Below are 23,163 nucleotides of genomic sequence, written 5' to 3' on the forward strand. Positions count from 1 at the left end.
TTTAAACCACGTTTTGGATAAGGATTAAGTTTTTTGTGTACAAAATATTATAAAATAAAACTTAGGAACATCCGGATTTAGATAAAGTACCATCTTCTTATTGATTATAACGAATCGCTTTCTGTTTTCTGTAGCTCTGAGCAACGTCTATGGAATTAGTCTAGTCCAATTAAAAAGGGATTGGACATTACATGTGTCGGTCAGTGATGGGTGCCTCAAAGCCCTTAGTATCAAGGTAGAAGGCGTCATTTGGTCGCTGCTATCGAAACGATTGGGCATCCGCCTGTGGCCTGCACCCAGATTTTTGCATGGACAATTGGTCCAGTCCGCAGTTCTTTGTGGCTGTTTCATGGCTTCGCAAGATCCAAGGGATGAAAGGTCTAGTAAAACCTCAAGAGCCCTAGTTGGGGCCGTTAGATCATCTTTATGTTATTTCTTAATTTATATTTCTTTGATGATTACTTGATAAGATAAGGTGAATTTTGAGAGGTAGTGTTATTATTTTAATCCGTGAATACATAAAATAAAATTGAAAAAAAATAACTTTAATCAATTATTTGTGAAGTTATCAATAATTATACGTGAAGGAATACGTTTTTGCATGAACATTCAAAGCCCCGAAACTAATAGTTTCCATTTTATTTATTCCCATAAATTTTTCGCAGTAAAAACCTAGATTTGAAAAAAAAATTCACCGAAGTCTGATTTTCTACAGCCAAAAAGACTGCGATAGTATAGAATTAAGTATCATTCTCATACCATAATTTGCTTTTAACGTTTCCAATTAATAATTTGATAGCAAAGAAAAAATATTCATTATCTCATCGTTTGATTTTTTAAGTACACCCTGTATCATTGTCAACTGTGTACAATTCCCAATCAGTCATTCGTTAAACTATTTTCGTTCAAGGAACGTGGCAACGCTGATTATAAGAATCTCCGCACTCATCGACATCTTTCGCGTGTTTAGATCAACGAACGACCACTACCTCCCAATCCTACTATATACTAATGCATTTTTCCATTTCTACTTTTAACATTACATCTGTCTCCACGTTGAGTGAATAGCAAGTGGGAGAAAAAGTGAAGGAATATTGTTCCCCGTATATCACTGCAAACAACAGTCCATAAATTAGTAAAATAAATGTCTGGAGGAGAAATTAATCACAAACATAATGATGCAGACAGGGTCGGTGTTGGTGTGAACAATGTTCAATATTCTTTGGGTTTTTTGATAATAATTATGACTACATGGTTATTCGATAATCAACATGTATTTTTTAAATATTATTGTTTTGAATACACTAATAGTTAATACTACGGATTATCTTGTCGGTATAATGTAACGAAAAGAATATAAAAAAAAATTGTTTGGAGGTAAATAGATGTCTGGAATTTTCCTGCTAATTTTTTGGTTGAAGTTTCCAATCTAATTAATAGCGACTACATATTTCATTATGCTAAATATATATTATTTGCATCAAAAATTGATAGGACATTCGTGAATGAAGAGTTTATTCTCAATTACAAAATATATATCTCACTTTTCCGGAACATCAGTTAATATTCACTTTATTTGTTGGTAAAAAAAAGGACCAAAATTTAACAATTCTCGCATTTCTAAACAAATACAAGAAAAGATTATCTCGAATTGCTCCTACTTATTTTTAAGATTCATACCCATCAACTTCCACAACCGCCCACAAGACATATACAGATATCACGGTTCTTCCCGTAACTTAAGTTAACTACTGCTACCGTAATTTAGTGATTTGATAACACAATTAAAAGTGAGATTATTACATAACAACATTAACCAAGATTTTGGTGTTAATCAAAATTGATAAACATGGGTAAGTGCGTCTCTGTATACAGCTAGAAAGAGCTCTGGTTTCGGTGGTAGTCGTGCGCAGTCGTCTGGGCTGCCATATTTACAGCGAGCCGCCTCGGTGGATCAAAGCGGCCGGTGATTGGTCGGTGCCGACAGAGACGATCGGAACGCGCTTGCTTGGCCGCACACCGCTTGTCAGTTCGTGCTTAGTTAGCGCAGAGTAGATCTACGCGAACACGTGTTAGTGAACAGTGTCGAGATCGCCGACGTTTTTGTTGTTAGTGACCGGGTGACAGTTGTAGTATGCCGACGACTATGATCGCTATGAAAACGTACGAATGCAGATAGTGGTGCTATGTAGTGTGGCTGTGATATGCCGCTGTACAGTGAGTTCGAGTGAACCATGCCACACGTCTCATCCAGTGGCGGCGATGATCTCGGCAGCACCGATGAGGTTAAGGTGTTCAAGGACGAGGGTGACGGGGAGGACGAAAAGAGGTCCTCAGAGAACCTCACCGAGGAGAAAAGTAGCCTTATTGACCTCACAGAGTCTGAGGTAATTCTGACTCTCGATTTTTACCGCCCTTTTCAAATGTTTTTGATCTGCACAACTTTTTACTAGCGCTTGATTCGATGAGATGTTTCTCCTTTTTCAAATCATATATCTGATGACTTTGTGAAATATCTGTTATAAATCAAATGAAATATAAATACTGGTATTTATCGACTTTATAAATTCCTGTTGTTTTTATTTGAAAAAGATAAGTATGTTGTTAGTTTTTATTACACTCACTGGAAACGTGCGCATGGTTTTAGTATAATTTTCAAGTATACGCCTAATAAGCCTAGAACATTTACAAATAGGAAAAAGTGTGTAGCCATTAAGTTAGGAACGTTTAATATTGTCCCAACACATGAAAAACGGAGTTGATACTTTTAAGTAGACTGATGAATAAATAGGTGTATTTAGTGAATTGAAACGTGAGTTTTCAATTCCTGTACGAGGCTTTTATGATGTTACAGTTTTTATGTTTTTAATGGATCCATTTTATCTGTGGGCGGGAAGCGACGGTTATAGACCTGGTTAGGTTTCCAATTCAAAAACTCGTTATCTGTAGTGGTATTTCTTGCTCGAAACGATATGTACAAAGGAATATTTTTTAAATCTATTCGAAATTTTAGTACTCTTAGTTTTTTTATTGCAAATAAATAACGTTTTAATGGTGAAGGATCTCAGTTTTTTCCTTTGCGTGTATCAAATCATTTATTTCTAAAATTTTGCCAATATAAAAAAATTTCGATTGAATAACATAAAAGATATCTTGAACCTTATTGGATTACTTCGATTTTGATAGAAATACTTGTTTGTTTTTTCCAAGGATGGATTCCGTCGCAAAATATATTACTACACATTATTATCCACATAGCCAATTTTTTTTCAGTTAAGGTTGCCACCCCTATTTTATAATAAAGTAATGTACGTTATTTTAGGTAATTGTATACTTTACGAGAACAATAAAGTATTCAAAAATATTTTATTTTCTTTAACTTCTTAGACCCTTCTATGTATATATATATAGTTCGTGATAATTTATATAGATGAGGTAAAGACCCAAGTGGGTCGAAAAGTCAAGATTTTATCTATTTTTAAAGAAAATCTCAATTAAAGGAGATCTAAAATCAAGTCAAATAATTACGAAATACTCTATTTTGCATTTTTATGGAGAAATCGCTTTATTAAATCAACTTTATCAAATATGTACGTCCAAGGGGTTTGTAGAAATACGATTTGCATAAAAATGGCACCAAGTGCTTAATAAGAGTGATAATAATTTTTTATACAAAGCTATCTCTTTTATATTGTCAAAGATCGCCACGTCATTCACTAAAAGAGTCTTTTCTGTGATGAATCGCAAATGGCGAGACGAAAGAAATAACGTGTCTCTGAATTTGAAAAAAATGAATTACTTATTTACTTTAATTTAAATATATACTGTACTCCGGGATTGTTCAGTAGAGATACTAATTTAATACTAACCGCAAAAAGTGACAAAAAATATGTTTTCAAACATAATAATAAATTGTACTTTGATTGATACTACTTTTTTCTTACCTATATCAACTAATATATTTTAATTACAGAAAAAAAGGCAACAACCCTAGTTTCAGTTATTATTTCTTGCATTTTGGTAACATTTTTCTTTATCAAATTCCTCAGTTGTTCAGTTTGATACTTCTACAGATTCTCCAAAGCAATTATAGAATATACTACACTACACAATAACAGCTAAGATTTTTTTTAGTATGTTTATACTCCAAATAACGTTATTCATTATTTCAACTATTAAAGTTATAATTAAATCAGTATCAAGCTACGAGTAATTAATCAATAGTTCTGTTTCAATATTTTCTTTTGTACTTAGTTGTCTTTCAAATTTTTGCTCAAACTTCAACATAATCTATTTGTTACCTGCTTATTGGTTTCATGAAAATGTAAGGAATGACTAAATAAACTAAATTCTTAATAGGAATTTGTCTACTTCCTTCTTAGTTTTAATATTAGTACACATAATAAGCAATAAATTCTCAAGTTGAATAGACAGGAAAATATTAGGAAAAATTTTAATTATCTTTGATCTACTACAAACAAGAGATTGATAAGTACTATATTTAAATATATGTTGTCTCAAAATTGGCGTCAGCTCATTCTGAATAAGGATCCCACATAAAATTAGAAATTTATCATTTAGTCGTTGGTTACAAAGTTATTTATGAAAAACATTCAATCTTACGAAAGATTCAACATTTCTCAATTGTTTATTTAGGATAAAATTGGATTTTATGGATACCATATTCTAGTCAGATTGATTTTATATTACTATATCGATTATAAAGAATCACTAGAAATAGGGTTAGATATATAACTCTGATAAGTATCATGTTTATTATCAAAAAATAAATAGTGTTAATTAAACGCTGGAACAAGATTGATATTCATTGAAGCAGTTGCTGAATAAGGTGATTGTAAATTTTACTCAGACAAAAAGACCTTCTACAAAAGTGTAGGGAGAATACATATATTCTGCCATTGTTGACTTGGACATAACCTAACTTTATATCATTTACTTAGTACAAATGATTTTCGCTTTCGAGAAAGTAACGGAAAACACAATTTAAATTAATTTTATCCGGTTTAAATGGAATAATAACCCTAGTAAAATGTTGTTTTCGGTGTTTTCACTGTATTTTTCATATGAGAAATGATTTTACATGAATATAAATACAAATATACTAATGATAAAAGGATAAGAATATGTGAGGGCGGTTTGTGAAAATGGATTATAAAGAAAAAAATTAAAGATAAATGTACACCCACATTATATCAAAAATCAAGTCTAGTGTAGTTACTAGAAATTTATCGGAATAATTGCGATTTTATTAAAGCCGATTTTACTTGCTTTTACTTCTAATAAAGTCGACTAAAAAAGAGAGTATTCGGGACATTGTCGCATTCGATATATAGCTGGTATTTCTAACCTAAATTAATGTCTTTTTTTATATAAATCGTGAGATGTACTCCTATAATATAATAAATTATTTAAAATGCGACCTATAAACCTATACCTCATACAACCTACTTTAAAAATTCATCAACAGATTACCTACCAAAAGATCATTTTTCCTAATAGGCAAGTGTAACGTAAACAAAAGCATTTTTTGACTATTATAACGTAATAATTATCCAAATTGTTTTAGATTACTTACCAATTATAAGGGTTAACTACAGAGTTATTTTACATGATATCATCATGTCATCATATACAAATTAAAATTGAAAAAAAAAATTAGGTATAAACCAAACATCGAGAATTTGATTATGTATTAAAGCCGATATTCTTTTGTATTTTTGGAAAGACATGAGTCATATAGGCAATTAACCATTGATTAAAAAAGAAGAAGAACCATAAAGCTGATTTTCAAAAAGTTGATATCTTCCTTGATTAAAAGTCTGCAGTAACAATTTATTAATGGCGCCTTGTGCGCGTGCGTACCAGTTCAATATCTCACAAATAAAGTCGATTTCATTAAAATTACCGTTCTGATAATTTTCCATTAGCTAAAATTAAGGCTTGGTTTATGCAGCCAAAATTAAAAATTACCATTAATCTAACAAATTAAATTATCAGTTGAAAGACACTGAAATGGTACTTGTAGTTTATGCAGAAAATTTGCAGTGAGTTCAAAATAAAATTAAGAGCTCGCTAACTTTTAACTAAGTATAATTCCTTAATTTTGAGAGGTTATGAGCACAGAATATGTCAAATTAGTCTGTATGTATTGGTGGTATTGTTTTTGTTTTGTTATTGTTTATGAAAATATTTTATTTTTAAAACTGATATCAAGAAAATAGGTCAATGCATTGTTTGAAAGTCTTGTATGAGTTTTCCACAATTGTATAACAAAAAGGACCCATACAGTAAATTTCTATATTTATAATTATCCCTAATTTACTGCGTAAACCAAAATATTACCACCAATAAAGTTTAGTTTACTGTTAATTTCAATTTAATGTTTGCTGCTTTAACCAAGCTTCAGTTGCAATTATACATAAACTTTAAATAAAAGTAATCTTTGTCGTTATCGTGTCTTTACTCATCACATTTCAAAATTATTCACAATATTACAGGGTATTCCAGAATCTTGTCCTATATCATATATTTGGAATCAGCTTGCCCTCTCGATTACTATAATATAGGTTTGTGATGTGTTATAAGGGTTGTTTAAAAAGTAATAAGCAATATTCCATAAAAATTATAACAAGATCAATAACCTGTACAAGAGAAATTTAAGAATGAAGATCTGTTGCTGCCAAAGCAATCGAAGTAAAAATTATGGAAAATTATTTATTTTCAAATGAATTTTATTTGAGTATCGAAAAGTGCTGCTAATATACTTCTTTTTTTATAAGGCATTCTCCATACCTAAAATTATTAGTTCTTGAGGTATTTTGATTTGTTTGTGTAAAACAATGATTATGTACCTACATGTAATCATCTAATAATTAATTGTGAGTTGGCTATTAATGCTAAAGCTTTTTGAATACTTTTAATTGAATCCTATTTGGTTTCATATTTTCTGCTCGCTTTATACACTTTGTGAAAAAGAAATTCCTCCAAATTTTTCATGATATTCAGATAAAGAGAATAAGGCAGTCACTTTTTAATAATATTGACATTCACAGTATACATGCAACTAGAGTTGACAAATGTTTAAACGTCTAGTACTGCTATTTAATTATTATTATCATAATATGGAATCGATCCTCATAGCTAGCACAGACAGCTAAGATAACGTTTCTCTGTTTCCAAACCATGGAAATGATAATTGTATGTTCTAAATTCATTTTCCGTTAAAAAAAAAACCTTACAATACCACTCCTTTTAATACCAAATGCAAATCTGTTTCCATTAGAAGTGGTATTTAAAAATAGATATCACTGTAACTGTAACAACTAGTTTTTGTAGCAGTTTCAATGGAATTGGAAGCTGTTCTGTACGCTTCTGTTGTGTGACTCTGCTTTTAGGTCCATAATTATAAAATTATTTAAAACATTCCGACTTAGCTCAATATTTTTGTACTTAAACTTGACATGTGTTTTTGCTGCTTTTTAGTAATTGTACCCAGGGCTTTCTTCTTTAAATTATTGTTATTCATAATATATATCGAAGAAAGTTTTAAAAGAGACATGAATAACATTAGGATCCTATTTAGCTGAGCAGTATTTGGCTCATATTTAAATAATTCTTTATTTGTTTAAATCATTTGTTGATTTTAATGGTTTTGTTAGCTTGGTGTGACATTATTTTCATTCTAAAATATTTTCCTAGGATGTTATTTAGCTTATATGTCGCAGATGTTATTTGTGTTATCATTTGAAGTAAATTCAATTTTTCTATAGAATAAACTTCTGAAAAAATTTAAGTAGGTGATAGAAATCATACCAGCTGAATTAAGCTCAACTCATCGTTAGAATATATAAATTCTGACACAGCCTCAATACCTTTCAAAGCATCTAAAAGCAAAGTACTAAATGAAAAAATGTTTTCATCGTTTGATAGTTGTTTTAGATGAAGCTAATAGGTAAATCAGATAAAAATATTTCAGCTCTTACATATGTAAAAAGAACTAAAATTATAACATCGAAAGGAAACTATGGTTTGAACAACAAGATCTACCAGTTGTCACATTTGTTTTAAAATTGAAATGTTTAAGAAAGTTGCTTAAGCAAAAATGAATAAAGAACCAAAAAATTGTGCAATTTACTTTTTATTAACCTCGTGAAATACACAGAAACAATCAAATCAAAAAAATTGAGAGGAATTGGCGGGGGAATTTTGTGATGAAAATAACACAAACGGTCATGTTTTCGATAGAACCACAAAAATAACTTTTTGTTTTCTTGGCTCGTCGACATTGTTGATAATTTCTTCATCACCATCGACCAGTTCATCAAATATGAAGTACAAATCTTCAATCATTTTACCAAATACCTCTATAATATTTTAAACATGTAAAAAATATAAAAAAGTTAGGTCTGGATCTTCCGTTCCATGTTAAACTGAAGTTTAATTTATAAAACTTGAGAAAAACTGTATCTTAAGCTAGAGCTTTAAACTTCACTTCTAAAATTGGGTCTAAATGAGAACATAAATTCATGTTGGTGATGTCAAATTCTTGAGTCTGTTATTTTTGAAGAATTGTTCAGCGTTATTTTCCTTTTCCCATCGATCTCATCAATTGATTTTACAATTCTTCTTTACAGGTTGCGATTCTGGACTTTTGATCTCCAATTCGGTTCTACCTCTCTAATATCCTTCTAGTAACACTGTATCCAACATTTTTTACTTGGCCTTCCTCTTCTTCGTTGACCCTTTTTGCATAACTATTTACAGGCCAAAATTATCGAAAAATGGCGCGGCAAAATCAGCTGTACGTGTACGTTTGATTTATGACAATGCTCCAGTCCACATTGCTTGGCATTCCAAGACTACTGTAGACGAATGTTGCTTCACAGCGCACCTTTCCGGTTCGTCGAAGGCCGTCTGAACTGTAATTGAAAAATTAACTTGAAACTCTTCGCGTACAACTTAACATGCTCCGTCTGATCTGTCTCTCCGTTGATAAACGTTGCCGTAAATGGATTGATCAAGATGAGCATCAATTTGAACACTTACACTAACCCTTTTTGGAATCCATTTTGTATTTTCTTATAATAATTTCATTTTGACGTTGCATTTTTTTCTCTTAATGCAAAACTTGTTCAAATTTTAGAAAATATAGTAAATGCCTTTATTAACAATATATTTTTTTATGCTACAGGAAAAATCCGGAAGTGGAAACTACAATTCTAGCAGCAAAAATGTGCAACGACCCGACCACAGCCCCGTGTTCGGTAAGTTTAGAAAAATAATTTATTTGTTAATATAAAATTTTTGTTTCATATAAAAATTGAGTTGTAGTTGTTATTGAATTTTCACCAATTTTTTCATAAAAAGCGTGAAAGTATGCTAAATAGATTTATTAAAAGTTAGTGCAAATTCGATTCGACCATTCTATCTGAACATACATAGAAGAAATCTTTCTTTGAATATTTCTAGTTCCCTAATGACAATTTAACTTTGATTAATATATAGTGAAGACGAATTTTTGCTTCAATGTCATCGTCTATTGTATTATCCAAAGTTCCTTGCTCATTAAAGCCTCATCCATTTGTCTATATCCATATCCCAGGAATATAGTTCTGAAGTTTTAACTTTAACATTCTAAACTCTTTCCTACAAGAATCTATAATATGAAATTTCAAATTATCTTTTTGATTCATAATGAAAACCTCAAATAACAATTAATATACAACCTTGACGACAGAAAGAAACTCGACCATTTATTTGTGAGGCGGTTTTCAATCCCATCGATTGTTTCCCCGTTTTTCGAAGTTGATCTTGGTTGAGATTGATTGTTTTGTTGAGACAGTTCAATTGCTCATTAAAAAGGATCTAAATCTTCGAATTTGTCTCAGATGGAAAGTTTTGTAAGCCCTGAATAATATAACTACCAGAGTCATCAACCACAGAATTACCTAGGGATGCAAATGTAAAATAACAAACACCAGAACAAAATCAAGAATCATATAAATGGAGTACCCCACCCATAATAATAGAGGATCTGATAGAATGTTAAAGAGAACTTCTCACTGGAGAAGACCTCATCATGTCACTGAGAGTTGAAAGCTCTTACGTCAACTTAATAGCATATGGAATAATATGAATACTAATTTAATGCAATCAAATTAATTCTTCATCCATTCTAAAGTACGAGGATGGTCCCAGAAGTACTTGGACTGACTTAGAGATGGAGGTAGTTGCTTGAAAACTACCACTGTATTAGAAAGTATACAATCTATACATCATATATTTCAAGTTTGAAGATACTACGTTGCTTAGTATATTTTGATAGCCATCAATAGTGAACGTTTCCAGTGAATTTGTAAACATGGAAAAAATTGGTGATACAATACTTGTAATTGAAAGGCTTTAGTCCATCCAATATAAAATCTGAACTAGATTCTACTCTTGGTGAGATTAGTAGGCATAGTAGGAATTTCAAAAAGTGCGAATACATATTGAAGATGTTTCCAGTGAGTAAATGTCAATGTTTCATCATGGATGAAACTTGGATCCATCACTTCACACCCGAAACAAAAGAACAATCAAAACAATGGTCTGAAAAGAGAGAATCGGTACCAAAGAAGGCAAAGACCGTTCCATCTGCAGGCAAGGTAATGGCGTCGGTTTTTTGAGATGCGCGTGGGATAATTTTCATTGACTATCTTAAAAAAAGAAAAACTATCAACGTCGAGTATTATGCGAGCTTATTGCAACGTTTAAGCGAAGAAATCAAGTAAAAACGGCCACATTTGGCTAAGAAGAAAGTGTTATTTCATCAAGACAATGCATCAGCTCACACATCCATTATTGCAATGGCCAAAATTGATAAATTAAAGTTTGAATTATTACCTAGTGCACCCTATTTGCCAGATGTAGCCCCCTCGGATTATTTCCTAATCCCAGACTTGAAAAAATGGCTCGGCGGTCAAGGATTTCCCAACAATGAAGAGATGACGTTTCTTTATATAAAAGTACTTCTGGGTACTTCAATGTCTTCTCTTAAATAACTTTTCCATTCTATTTTCAAAATATTCCCATTTTATGGGAGAAATTCCTCGATGCCTTCTTCCCAGACAAAACGAGGATCAGAATATATACAGTTAGCTGTATTAAAATAATACAAATTAGAGAATATGAAATGATTGAGTGAAAACGCCAACATACTGTCAATAAGGTTCAACTATGAGAAACATTTCGCCCGGAGGTAATTCAAAATATTAGCATATCTGTTGAATAACATCAAGCAGGCATTTTTATTCCTTAAAGTCCCGAGAAAATTACGCCACATCTTTTATTCATAAGATAACAATATACTTGTACAAGAACAACAATGATCATTGATGAATTTAAGATTTTTCTGTTAAATATTCATATAAGGCAGTGACATATACACAGAAAATAAAATCGTATACGGCAATTTGTGTATATTAATGAATAGATAATTTAGTATTTTTAAAAAAAGAAGATTGTTGTTGCAAGCAATTTCTTGGAAGATCAAAATATTGCATAGACGAATATTGCACGCTGCATTGCAGCATGGTTGCCACTAATCAAAATTCCATAGGAAAAAGGAAACAATTTTCTAACCTCAAATTCTATTTTATATTTTGTGGTTAGTTAATAGTTAATACCTTGCTTTTGGAATCTGACGGGCAGAAAATAGCACCTAGGCGATGGTGGGCCAAGCCCTGGCCAAATAGAATAAGGGAAAACATAAACTCAACTATAGAATTAGTCGAGAAAACATACAAAATTATATTTGAGAATGATTGAACAAACATTTGATAAATTCCCAAGAAAAATAAAACATAAGATAACTAAGAAATCCTTGGCAAGTGCGAGATCTTGCATTAAACAATCTACGTATACTTTTCATCGAGAAATTTTGCGTCTTGCATTGCATTGCAGTTATATACAAGATGCATCTCGTAATTTTATTATTATAATTAGCGAAAAATATAATAATCTATTGAATAACACCAAATTTGCGATTGTCCTCGCAGTGTTTGTAGATTATTATCAAGAATTTCTTAAAAATGACCGCCTTTTTTCTCTCTGTTATCAGGTTTAAGCAGGGTACTAAGTGTGTGAACAACCATCTTGATAAATTCCCTTATATTACCTACCTATATCCACAGCGCTCACGCTCTCGTACAAATTATAAAATAATACGTGTAGAATACGAGACTAACCTTCCATTACATTCTCACATGATTCATTAAAAAGAGTTCGGTCCATTGGCGTACCACATGTTTTAATCAAGAGGTTTTTGTAAAGTCGGACTCATTAGGAATATTTGCGGTGTGTGTGGTAAGAGATGCTAATGGTGCATACTTACCCCCAAAATGTTCCCAGAAGAATGGTTTCCAGAAGCGATAAAGTATTTAAGGATATCTATTATTCATAAAAGTCGTCGAATATTTGAATTTCTAAACCGGCAAAGGGGGACGTTATGCGATTGGACAGTACACTAGGGCCCTTTTAAGTGGGACACGATAAACCGATACCAGCGGACCGCTTGATTCGAGATAATGTTGCAAATTTTGTATCCTACATGGATCTGCGTTGTGGGCGACATGGACGTCAATAATTCTTAAAAAAATCAATTTCACTCTAGTGTCCAAAAAGAAAAAATACAAGAAGTTAATACCCTTCCAATTAACCTCTTGATATTAATTCACAAAAACATTTTTATATTATAAATTTGAATTGGAATCTTTGCATAGATTCATACTTTCGGGGTATTTCTTTATTATTACAACGACCAGGCCATTTTACATAGAAATGTCTCACAATGATGATTCTAACAATTATAATTTGGGTATCAGATTAATGTAGATCAAAAGTACAATATGACGTCATAACATATTGGAATTTGACAAACATTTTTAATAATTACAAGAAAGCAGTAATTAACAATTCAGTCAACAATACTTATATACAATAAATTCTCAGTTTACTATAAATAATGTCACTATTTATAATGAACAGGAATTTCTAGTGAACAGGCCTATAAATAGTGGACACCTAATTGATCCGCTAGTTGTTTATTGAGTAAAAAAACAAATATACTTCATACAATTCCAGGGCTTAATAATATTTAAGAAATACCAAATATTTGGTTGTGTTTTTCTTAAAAACACGTCCGATGTAAACGATTTTGGCGACATCAGTTGCAGCGAGCGAAAACAACGGGAAAATACAAATGATTTGATATTTCAAAATACGCTCATAATGCACATTGCCAAAGCACCGCCTCTCGCCCACGAGGAAGTAGCCTTAATCTTTTATGATTTTTCTAATTTCCTTCTATCAGTTTTGTCTTTATGATAATTTAAGCAATTCCCATGTTCAAAAATTTGATTTTTTAGTTATTTACACATTTTCAGTATACAGTATGTTCAGAGGTTCTGTTTTAACGTGAATGAAATCCCTTCTATATAAGTCGCACCATCTCGTTGAAACCAAATACTGGGAACCAAGTTTTACCTATTACTTGGATCCGGAAATGGCTTAATTTAGGTGCGGAATCACCTTCTCCCGATGATTCTTATCCAAATATGAATTTTCTGGGAGCGCTTAGTGTGTTTCCTATGAATCCAGTGAGGATTTTCCCGAGCTTAGTAGCGATAAATGTGTCGATTTAATGTACCTCTTAAACAAAACTTTGCTTCGCCTGAAAAGAGACCACTGGAATTTGTATTTTGAAAATGAATATTTTACAAAATTTCAAACGTCTGTCCGGATCACTTCCTGAGAATTTGTGAACAAGTTGAACTTTATGGGGGTGCAGTTTTTATTTCTTTAAAAACTTTTCTACAAACGACTAGCATTCCTGTTGTAGTTGCGTGAGGATTGTCTTCTAATGATTGCAAAATATCTATTCGTCGCTCATGCTTTTTTATGACTTCAAGTGAAAGATTTTTGCAGGTTTTTTCAATAGTAAACGTTGTATATTTTACGCATTTTGTGCATTACTCTGTAAGTCGATTTCCATCAATTGCATTTGTAGATGAGTTACTGCGTTTACTTGTTTATTAAGCTTGGTTGATATACGAAGCATAATTCTTGCACCTATTGAAATTATTTTGAGTACGACTCTGGTTATAGCGCAACGCATATACGCAGCTAATGTCAACATTACAATCCGCGGAAATGTGCATTAAAATTTTAACGTACTATTTTAAATGAACTGGAAATTATTTATTGATGTGGTTTACGTGATCGTTATCAATTATATTGGATAAACAGACTCCAGAAATAGAGAAAATCCACAAAGTAGTACTGAATTAATTAAAAAATGCGGTACATCGCCTATTAACTGAAAATTTGAACATAAGAACAAGATAGGTGCCGCGGTTGCTCACAATAGAACAGAAACAACGTCGTAAAGATGTTTCCAACGAGTTAATGTCTATGTTTCACAAAAATAAAGCCGAATTTTTGAGCCGTTTCATAATCATGGATGAAACTTGGATCCATCACTTCACACCCGAAACAAAAAAACAATCAAAACAATGGTCTGAAAAGAGAGAATCGGTACCAAAGAGGGCAAAGACCGTTCCATCTGCAGGCAAGGTCCTGGCGTCGGTTTTTTGAGATGTGCGTGGGATAATTTTCATTGATTATCTTAAAAAAAGAAAAACTATCAACGGCGAGTATTATGCGAGCTTATTGCAACGTTTGAGCGAAGAAAGTGTTGTTCCATCAAGACAATGCAGCATCTCACATCCCATATTGCAATGGCCAAAATTGATGCATGGTAATCGCCAGATGTAGCCCCCTCGGATTATTTTCTGTTCCCAGATTTGAAAAAACTTCTGGAACCATCCTCGTATTCCTTAACTGTTTGAATATTTTCAGTCCTTACGTCTTCTGTATCTGATTTTTCAACGATTAAAAAATTTCGAATTTTTTAAATTTATGTCACAATGCCAACTTTTTTTTAAGCTGGCATTGTTTTTTTTTTAAATGGTTGCAGCAACAAAATTAATTTTGCTGTAAATAATTATAAACTAATTTTGAATTGTTCTAAATTTGATTCCGCTTTGTTGACAGCTTAATGGACGTTAGATTTATTCAAAAACTACCGTGTAAATGAAAAGTAACCTTCCTTGCTACTCTTCTTCTATTATATATATTTCAATCCCACGATTAGTTAGGCTTTCAAATGCTTGAATATTGTAACAGACTCGAAAGTTTTCCATCGAAATTCGTTTATACTAATGCGTCTATAAGAACATTTCACCGATCAACTGCAAGAGTAGATGCAGTGATTCGGTTTAGTTCTGTTATAAGAGGTAGATCATAGCTCCCGAAAGACTTTTTTGGTCTTCTATTATCGAGTATATTTATTAACCGATTTGCTTTTCACTGTGTCGTTTCTCATTGCGTTAGTTTATTCACATCATATTCAATTTCTTAATTCCTATTTGTGGAAAGTGGAAAAGGCTGAAAGTCTGTAGTATTTCTTCCGTGTGTTGAAAACATATTGAATCGTTTTATTTCAACTTTCAGGCAAGGTGGAACCTGTTCCCCACACATCTTCATTCAACATGGGATACCTCGTGTCGCCGTATAGTTACGCCAATGGAGCAGGTGGACCAATCCCTGTCTCAATGGTAAGTGAATTTTTTACTTTTTTCCCTACTATTATTAAAGGTATTTAATATTCAACAAAATCTAAATAACTAAACTAATTTGTTGACAATTATTTCTTCTTTTGGAGAATGTTTTCCCATTTCTGCAGATGGTGGTTTACATCAATGATTTTCGAATGCTAAAGTTTTTATTTCAGATATTCTCCTTCACTGATTTATGATATTAGAATGGTTTACCTTCTGGGTCATAAAACATGTGTTGTCATTCATTTTTAGATGAATATACTGGCCTACATATACAGTTATTTTTATAATGGTAATACTTTTTAAATAATAGACAAAATATTCGTAAAGTCTTAATTCTTTGTTGGCGAGTGGTAAATTTTATAAGCTGTTATCAAATTCGCATAAATATTTTATAGAGTGGGTTGTTTATTTTCTTATTCAGTGTATGTTTGTGTTAAAGTTGATGGTCTGTGGGATTATTTAAAATTTTTTAATGACAATAATAGTAACTAGCTTTTACCCACGGCGAATCCATTAAATAAGTATCAGAAATCATTATAATAGAAAAGAACGATCTCTGTACTTATACTAGAACTTGAGATATAGATCTTTGAATGTAGAAAAATTGCCAAAAACCTACAAAAATCCATAACTCCACATTGAATGTCCGCGCCTAGCTCCTCTCCAACTCAACCGATTTAAGTGTTCAAAAACTCAAAAGAAATAAGGTGTTTCAGCAAGTGTTCTTAAATCAAATCGAACTCTGTAGCTATATTAGAACCTGAGATATAGATCTTTGAATGTAGTGAAATTGCGAAAAACCTACAAAAATCCATAACTCCATATTGAATGTCCGCGCCTAGCTCCTCTCCAACTCAACCGATTTAAGTGTTCAAAAACTCAAAAGAAAGAAGTTGTTTCAGCAAGTGTTCTTAAATCAAATCGAACTCTGTAGCTATATTAGAACCTGAGATATAGATCTTTGAATGTAGTGAAATTGCGAAAAACCTACAAAAATCCATAACTCCACATTGAATGTCCGCGCCTAGCTCCTCTCCAACTTAAGTGTTCAAAAACTCAAAAGATAGAAGGTGTTTTAGCGAGTGTTTTTAAACTAAAACGAACTCTGTAGCTATATTAGAACCTGAGATATAGATCTTTGAATGTAGAAAAATTGCCAAAAACCTACAAAAATCCATAACTCCAAATTGAATGTCCGCGCCTAGCTCCTCTCCAACTCAACCGATTTAAGTGTTCAAAAACTCAAAAGGAAGAAGGTGTTTCAGCGAGTGTTCTTAAATCAAAACGAACTCTGTAGCTATATTAGAACCTGAGATATAGATCTTTGAATGTAGAAAAATTGCCAAAAACCTACAAAAATCCATAACTCCAAATTGAATGTCCGCGCCTAGCTCCTCTCCAACTCATCCGATTTAAGTGTTCAAAAACTCAAAAGAAAGAAGGTGTTTCAGTGAGTGTTCTTAAACCAAAACGAACTCTGTAGCCATATTAGAACCTGAGATATAGAATTTTGAATGTAGAAAAATTGCCAAAAACCTACAAAAATCCATAACTCCAAATTGAATGTCCGCGCCTAGCTCCTCTCCAACTCAACCGATTTAAGTGTTCTAAAACTCAAAAGGAAGAAGGTGTTTCAGCGAGTGTTCTTAAATCAAAACGAACTCTGTAGCTATATTAGAACCTGAGATATAGATCTTTGAATGTAGAAAAATTGCCAAAAACCTACAAAAATCCATAACTCCAAATTGAATGTCCGCGCCTAGCTCCTCTCCAACTCATCCGATTTAAGTGTTCAAAAACTCAAAAGAAAGAAGGTGTTTCAGTGAGTGTTCTTAAACCAAAACGAACTCTGTAGCCATATTAGAACCTGAGATATAGAATTTTGAATGTAGAAAAATTGCCAAAAACCTACAAAAATCCATAACTCCACATTGAATGTCCGCGCCTTGCTCCTCTCCAACTCAATCAAATTAAGTGTTCAAAAGCTCAAAAGAAAGAGGGTGTTTCAGCGAGTGTTCTTAAACCAAAACGAACTCTGTAGCTATATTAGAACCTGAGATATTGAGGATAGAACGTGTGTATGTGAAAAACTCCCTTAAGTAATGTTCAGGGGGAAATCGCATTCGAGTATAACTTGAGAATGGTGAAAATTAGATGAAATCCGATGGTTGATGGCTGATCTGTGCATCAATACCTTTCATTGAAAAAAAAATTAAGCAAAACGGTTGGGTAGAACGCCTGAACGGACTCGGAATGGAAATCATCAATTTTTTTAATATATAAGATTCATAACCGCTGCTGTTGAAAAATTTCATAATTGAGGTGGATCTATGGTGAAGTCTCACTCCAGATCATTTACTGAAATTGATAAATCGCATTACACGTCTTTTTGTATTTGAATCGGAAATCAAAACAACAGTGGGCTGTATTATCTGTACCATGTCAATCTTTCACTGAATAGAAGGGAAGAGAAGAAATATGTCGTTAGCAATTCCAATAGTATGGCTAAATCACGCCTATAATTTTAATGATTGCCAGTATTGAAGGTGCCTTTGGATTACAAGATATTGTTTTGGGAAATAATAGTTTTTACATTGTTTACAAAAGTCAAAGCAATAGAATTTCTTGACTCCAATTCTAGGAATGGAGCTTTGCTTGCCAGAGAAATAAAAATTTACAACTTTTAGCAAAAATTGTGTTTTTTAAGTTTTGAATTATGGAAGAAACTCGATATCAAGTATTCTTCTTGTGAATGGCATAGACTAATCAAAATATAGTTCAAAAGCTGCATTATACATAATGGAAAATTGAAATCATATATGCTAGTTTCCAGTTATCCCAATTTTAGTTGTATTTCAAAGGGGGAGCTTACGAAAAATCGCTGTTGTCTTTGTTTGTAGGACAGTTGTTAAGTGAATGAACACTATATGAGACAAATTAGACTAAAATGATCCGAATCTCAACCAGAAAGAACCTATAAAGTTATTCTTTAGATAAATATTAAATATAACTATCCTAAGTGTGATTTTTTTAATATAAGGGTGTAGGTACTAAAAAATTTAAGGAAAATTTGAGTTTTCGTCAGATACGGCTACTGTTAATTAAGAAATCTAGGATTGTTACTAATGTATCTCAACTGAGGCCAATTGAACGGTTTTGACGAAATTCGAAACGAAACGTATTTTTTGAAGATTTGGAAGCTACTACACATGAAGAATTTTCATTTTGCTTGGGCAAACGTCAGATTCATTATTTCATAAATAGGTTTTCTCTGTTATGCTATTCAGCAAGAAATTTCTTTTAACTATTAGTGATATTAGTAAATACGTACCGCTTCACCCAATAAATAATCTTTGTTGAACAATTTTCAAACTGTAATACTTTTCTAACAAAGATTATAATGAAAAATACTGGTGGAAACTTTTAGTAAAGGTTGCAAGTTAAACATAATAAAAAATTACCGAAAGTTAGTTTTCACAAAAAATATGTTAAATCACCAGTTACCATACTCATCGGATTCTACAATTAAAAGAGAAAATAATTTTTGGACTTGGTACTTGAACCGCGATTAAAACATTTTAGATAATTTATTCTAATATTAAAAAAATGGTAATTCCTCTCTGCACGTCTTGTTATAAGGGTTGAAACACCTGACAGTTACCTTGTTGTACAACGACCTTTGGAATGTGGTTAGTTGTTTTCTCTCTGCCCCGTGTAAGTACCCAAATACCTATTTCGAAGGTACCATTCAAGCGTATACTAGCCAACTAGCCGGTCAAGCAGAGGTACCTAATCATAATGGATGGCGAAGGCCCAAAGGTGTTTCTCGTTCGGACGGAGGTACTCGTTGAGAAAAAAATAAATAAAAGAATACAGTGAAAAACAGGTTTGGATTTACGACTAATCGTATTTGCGATCGATGTCGGGCCAGACTTTTCAAAACTGTACTTTTTATAGAATGAAACAATAAATATATTGATATATTATAATGTTGATTTTTCGGGTCTTTTAATTGAAAATTTGTTTTTAAAACAGATAAAAATATTAACTATTTTGGTATTAATCAAAGTATAATTTGCACGTTTGAAACAGTCCAATTATGACGAAGTATTAACAGCTACGGAAGTGTTACAAAGACTGAATGAAGCGCAACAAAAAAAGGAAAAGAAAAATGCCAAAGGAAAAAACAAAGAAAAGCAAGAACAGAGAAAAACTCCCTGCTGACAAAAATCGTAGAAGCGAGGACACCAAAAAAGACTGCATAGAAGGAAATTCGTCAGATAGCGATAACAACAAGAATTCTAATAGATATTTAAAATATCGAATCGAATTCCTGAATTGTATTATGAGGATCCTGACATATATTTTGGTGGTTTTTCTTGGGGGAAACAGAATTCATTATATTTGTGTGTGTGTTTAACTCTTAAAGAATAAACAATTTATGGTTACAGGTCTGAAAAGTATAAATAATATCCTTTATAGTAGAAGTTTCATGATTAAAACCTACCTACCAACCATCTATAGGGCCTAAAGATAGGAATTTGGTTCACATATTCCCTGGAGTAGTAGAGGTCAATGAAAAAATTATTTTTCTTGCAATTAAGAAATGTTTCAGAATATTTTAATGTTAGATAAGTTTTTACTATTAGGAGATTTTTGTAGGCTTTGAACTTTTTGAAATAAATTATTTTCTGGAGTAAAATTTTGTGTTTTTATTATTGGAGTAAACATAAACACATATAAACTTCAAATGCTAAATAAAATCTTTGTTCAAATTTCCCGCTAAAATTCGGAAATATATTCCTTTCATTTTAGATATTCTGACTGTGAAACATGGACTCTCAGAAGTAGACAAAAAATTGCTTTGCAAGCAGCAGATATAAAATATTTAGAGTTTGTGAGAGGTGTTACAAAAAATTATAGGTCAACAAACGAACAAATGCGAAAAAATCTAGAAATTATGTCACTTATGGAATTCATTGAACAAAGACAGTTGAGTTGGTGGGGTCATTTACAAAGAATGGTGGAGTCAAGACCAGTGAAGAGAGTGTGGGAAGTAAAAGTAGGTAAAAACAAAAAAAAGTGAGACATAAAGCGATTTAGGACAAAGCAATAGGTAATATACTTGAGATAAAAGGCACAACATGGAAAGAAGCAAAAATAACCGCCTTAACGAAAAAGAAAGGAGCAAATTTGTATATGAAACATAACTGTAAAGTTAGACCACACACCACTATGTGGTTATATGGAACCGACTATATTCTTTACATTTACCCCGTTCTCTGAGGGATAGATGTTAAATTGGAATTGGAAAAAACAAATGTATACCTTATATTTGTACCTACATCAGTAGTGAGTAATTTAAATAAGTTTTAGGAATAGCAAACTCTAAAATTTGTAAAGTAAGATATTGAATATTTGTGTTTTGAACAAAATCGTTTACAATTACTCCAGTTAACCCCACTTATCCTATCAAAATAACCATAAAAATGTGTTATCATTTATTAATAACGTAGAAATGAAACTTGAAGATATATTTGAAAAAAATATTGCATATAAACATAACCAATTAACATTTAACATTATAAGATATATATATATATATATATATATATATATATATATATATATATATATATATATATATATATTATATATATTAATTATCATTTGAACTTCATAACAAATACCTTGCAGTTAATTTAGTATTTGTATATGTCCAGCATCCATTTATTAAAACATTCTAACTCCTTTTGAGGATTTGGGAACAAATGAAATAACATTTAATAGATCCGAAATATTATACACAACATTTATTAAAAGTGATTTCAAAATATTAACAACAACTAATATACTATACATAATCATGAGCACAACACAACGTTAATGAATCATCAAACTGTACAATGCCTACCAACATTAAATTATGCAGTTTTGTGTCAAATTCGCCAACTTAATATATAGTTATGCCGGCAGATCCATCTAGGGCTCTGAATTTCAATTACAAATTTGATTCAACCTTGTGCCATCTGTGTTAAACATTTATAAAGTAGGTGGTTTGTGATGGTATTGCAAATACAAAAAACATTTTCTAAAAAATATTATATTCATTTTGAATTAAATTAGTATGAAAATAATGCGAAATATTTCCAACCGTCCTTAAAATAATTTATTTTACATAAATATTTCTTCGGTTTTAGACGTAGTCTATTTAATCTTGGAGCCTTTATATCTTTTCAAACGTAAGGCTTGTAAGTATCAACTCATTGCGTTGATTCCTTGTTCCACTGCTGCTTCTATTCTATTTTATCACATGTCTTATGTTCTATTTCCTACTATCTTATTCCCCGTTTTTTCTCATTTTTATATCTTCAGCTCAGCTCCACCTGTTTTGTTGTTGTTTAACATATCTTCCGTTTGAATCGTTGTTCTCCCATTCTCATATCTTTCACCGATTTTGTTTTGAATTGCTTCTCTTCTTGTTTCTTTATATAAAGCGTTTATTAGTTTTTCTTCTATCCATATGTATTCTACAATTTTCCATTTCCATTGACTCCGTCCATATCTATAGAACACCGATGCCGGTTTATTACATTATAAAAAATTGACAATTTCAATGTTATTGGAGTGGGTTTATCCAATTTTTTATGATTATTTTCTAATGTTCACCGTTTTAATTATTTCTTCAACATTTCCCTGTTTACTTTAAACGGTTATAATACACGAAACGCTGGTGACATAGTTTCTCTTAAAACAAAAGAATTTTGACGTACACGTACAATGCGCTGTTGTCATTTCTACATACGCGCCCTACTCGGATACTTAGTTCATCTTAAAACATAAGAGAGGTTATCAACTAGTCTAGAGTCCCGTGCAAAGCCCTATGGATGGTACTCGAAAAAGCAGTAATAAGCTGGAGTCAGCGCTGTTGATGTTGTACAGTATGAAGGATAAGTTTTTATTAGCTGGTATGTTTATAAGTACCCGAGGGTAAATTAGTATCTGATAATGACATTATTATATGTGTCGGCATTAATTTGGTCGTGTTTTCTCATATATAGGGTATTCGATTAAAGGGGTTAGGTGTGGGTCATCTACTACCTATCCACTTTTTAAATTTTTCAATCGCCTGTATATTTCTTCGGGTTAAGATTTTCTATATTTCATTCCGCTAGTTGAGAAAAAATCCAGCTTCCATAACTATTTAATGTTATAACCGTCCAAGAACCGATACGATGTAAGCTGGAAACCGATTCAAACCTAATCTTTTTAACGAAGAGGTCACATCATGAAAGCAGAAATAAGATCAGATACGAGTAGGACAATACGGATGCTGAGAACAGTCGAAATGAAAATACTAAGAAGTATACAAGACAGAAAACGAAAGATATTAAACAGCGAATTGGAATACCTACAGGACATATGAAGAAGAAACATTTAAAAAAAGAATGGAAGGTAGTAGACTTGTTAAGCGAGAAAA

The 23,163-nt window shown here is 31.9% G+C and overlaps 1 protein-coding gene across 6 annotated transcripts in view; it reads left to right on the top strand.

Annotated features, from left to right (window-relative positions):
* The first annotated feature begins 1,956 nt into the window (after nt 1-1,956).
* LOC130897431 (protein pangolin, isoforms A/H/I/S) overlaps nt 1,957-23,163 on the top strand; it is a 369,634-nt gene continuing 348,427 nt past the window's right edge. For 3 of the 6 annotated variants that reach the window (XM_057806273.1, XM_057806277.1, XM_057806278.1), the window contains exons 1-3: nt 1,980-2,387; nt 9,212-9,284; nt 15,574-15,677. In XM_057806273.1, coding sequence (XP_057662256.1) covers nt 2,235-2,387; nt 9,212-9,284; nt 15,574-15,677 — 330 coding nt within the window. In that variant the 5' untranslated portion in view covers nt 1,980-2,234. Of the gene's footprint in view, nt 2,388-9,211; nt 9,285-15,573; nt 15,678-23,163 lie in introns of all 6 variants that reach the window. The other 3 variants (XM_057806274.1, XM_057806275.1, XM_057806272.1) reach the window with 3 other exon arrangements.

The sequence above is a fragment of the Diorhabda carinulata genome, chromosome 8 (genome assembly GCF_026250575.1).
Source record: "Diorhabda carinulata isolate Delta chromosome 8, icDioCari1.1, whole genome shotgun sequence".
NCBI classification, from domain to species: Eukaryota; Metazoa; Arthropoda; class Insecta; order Coleoptera; family Chrysomelidae; genus Diorhabda; species Diorhabda carinulata.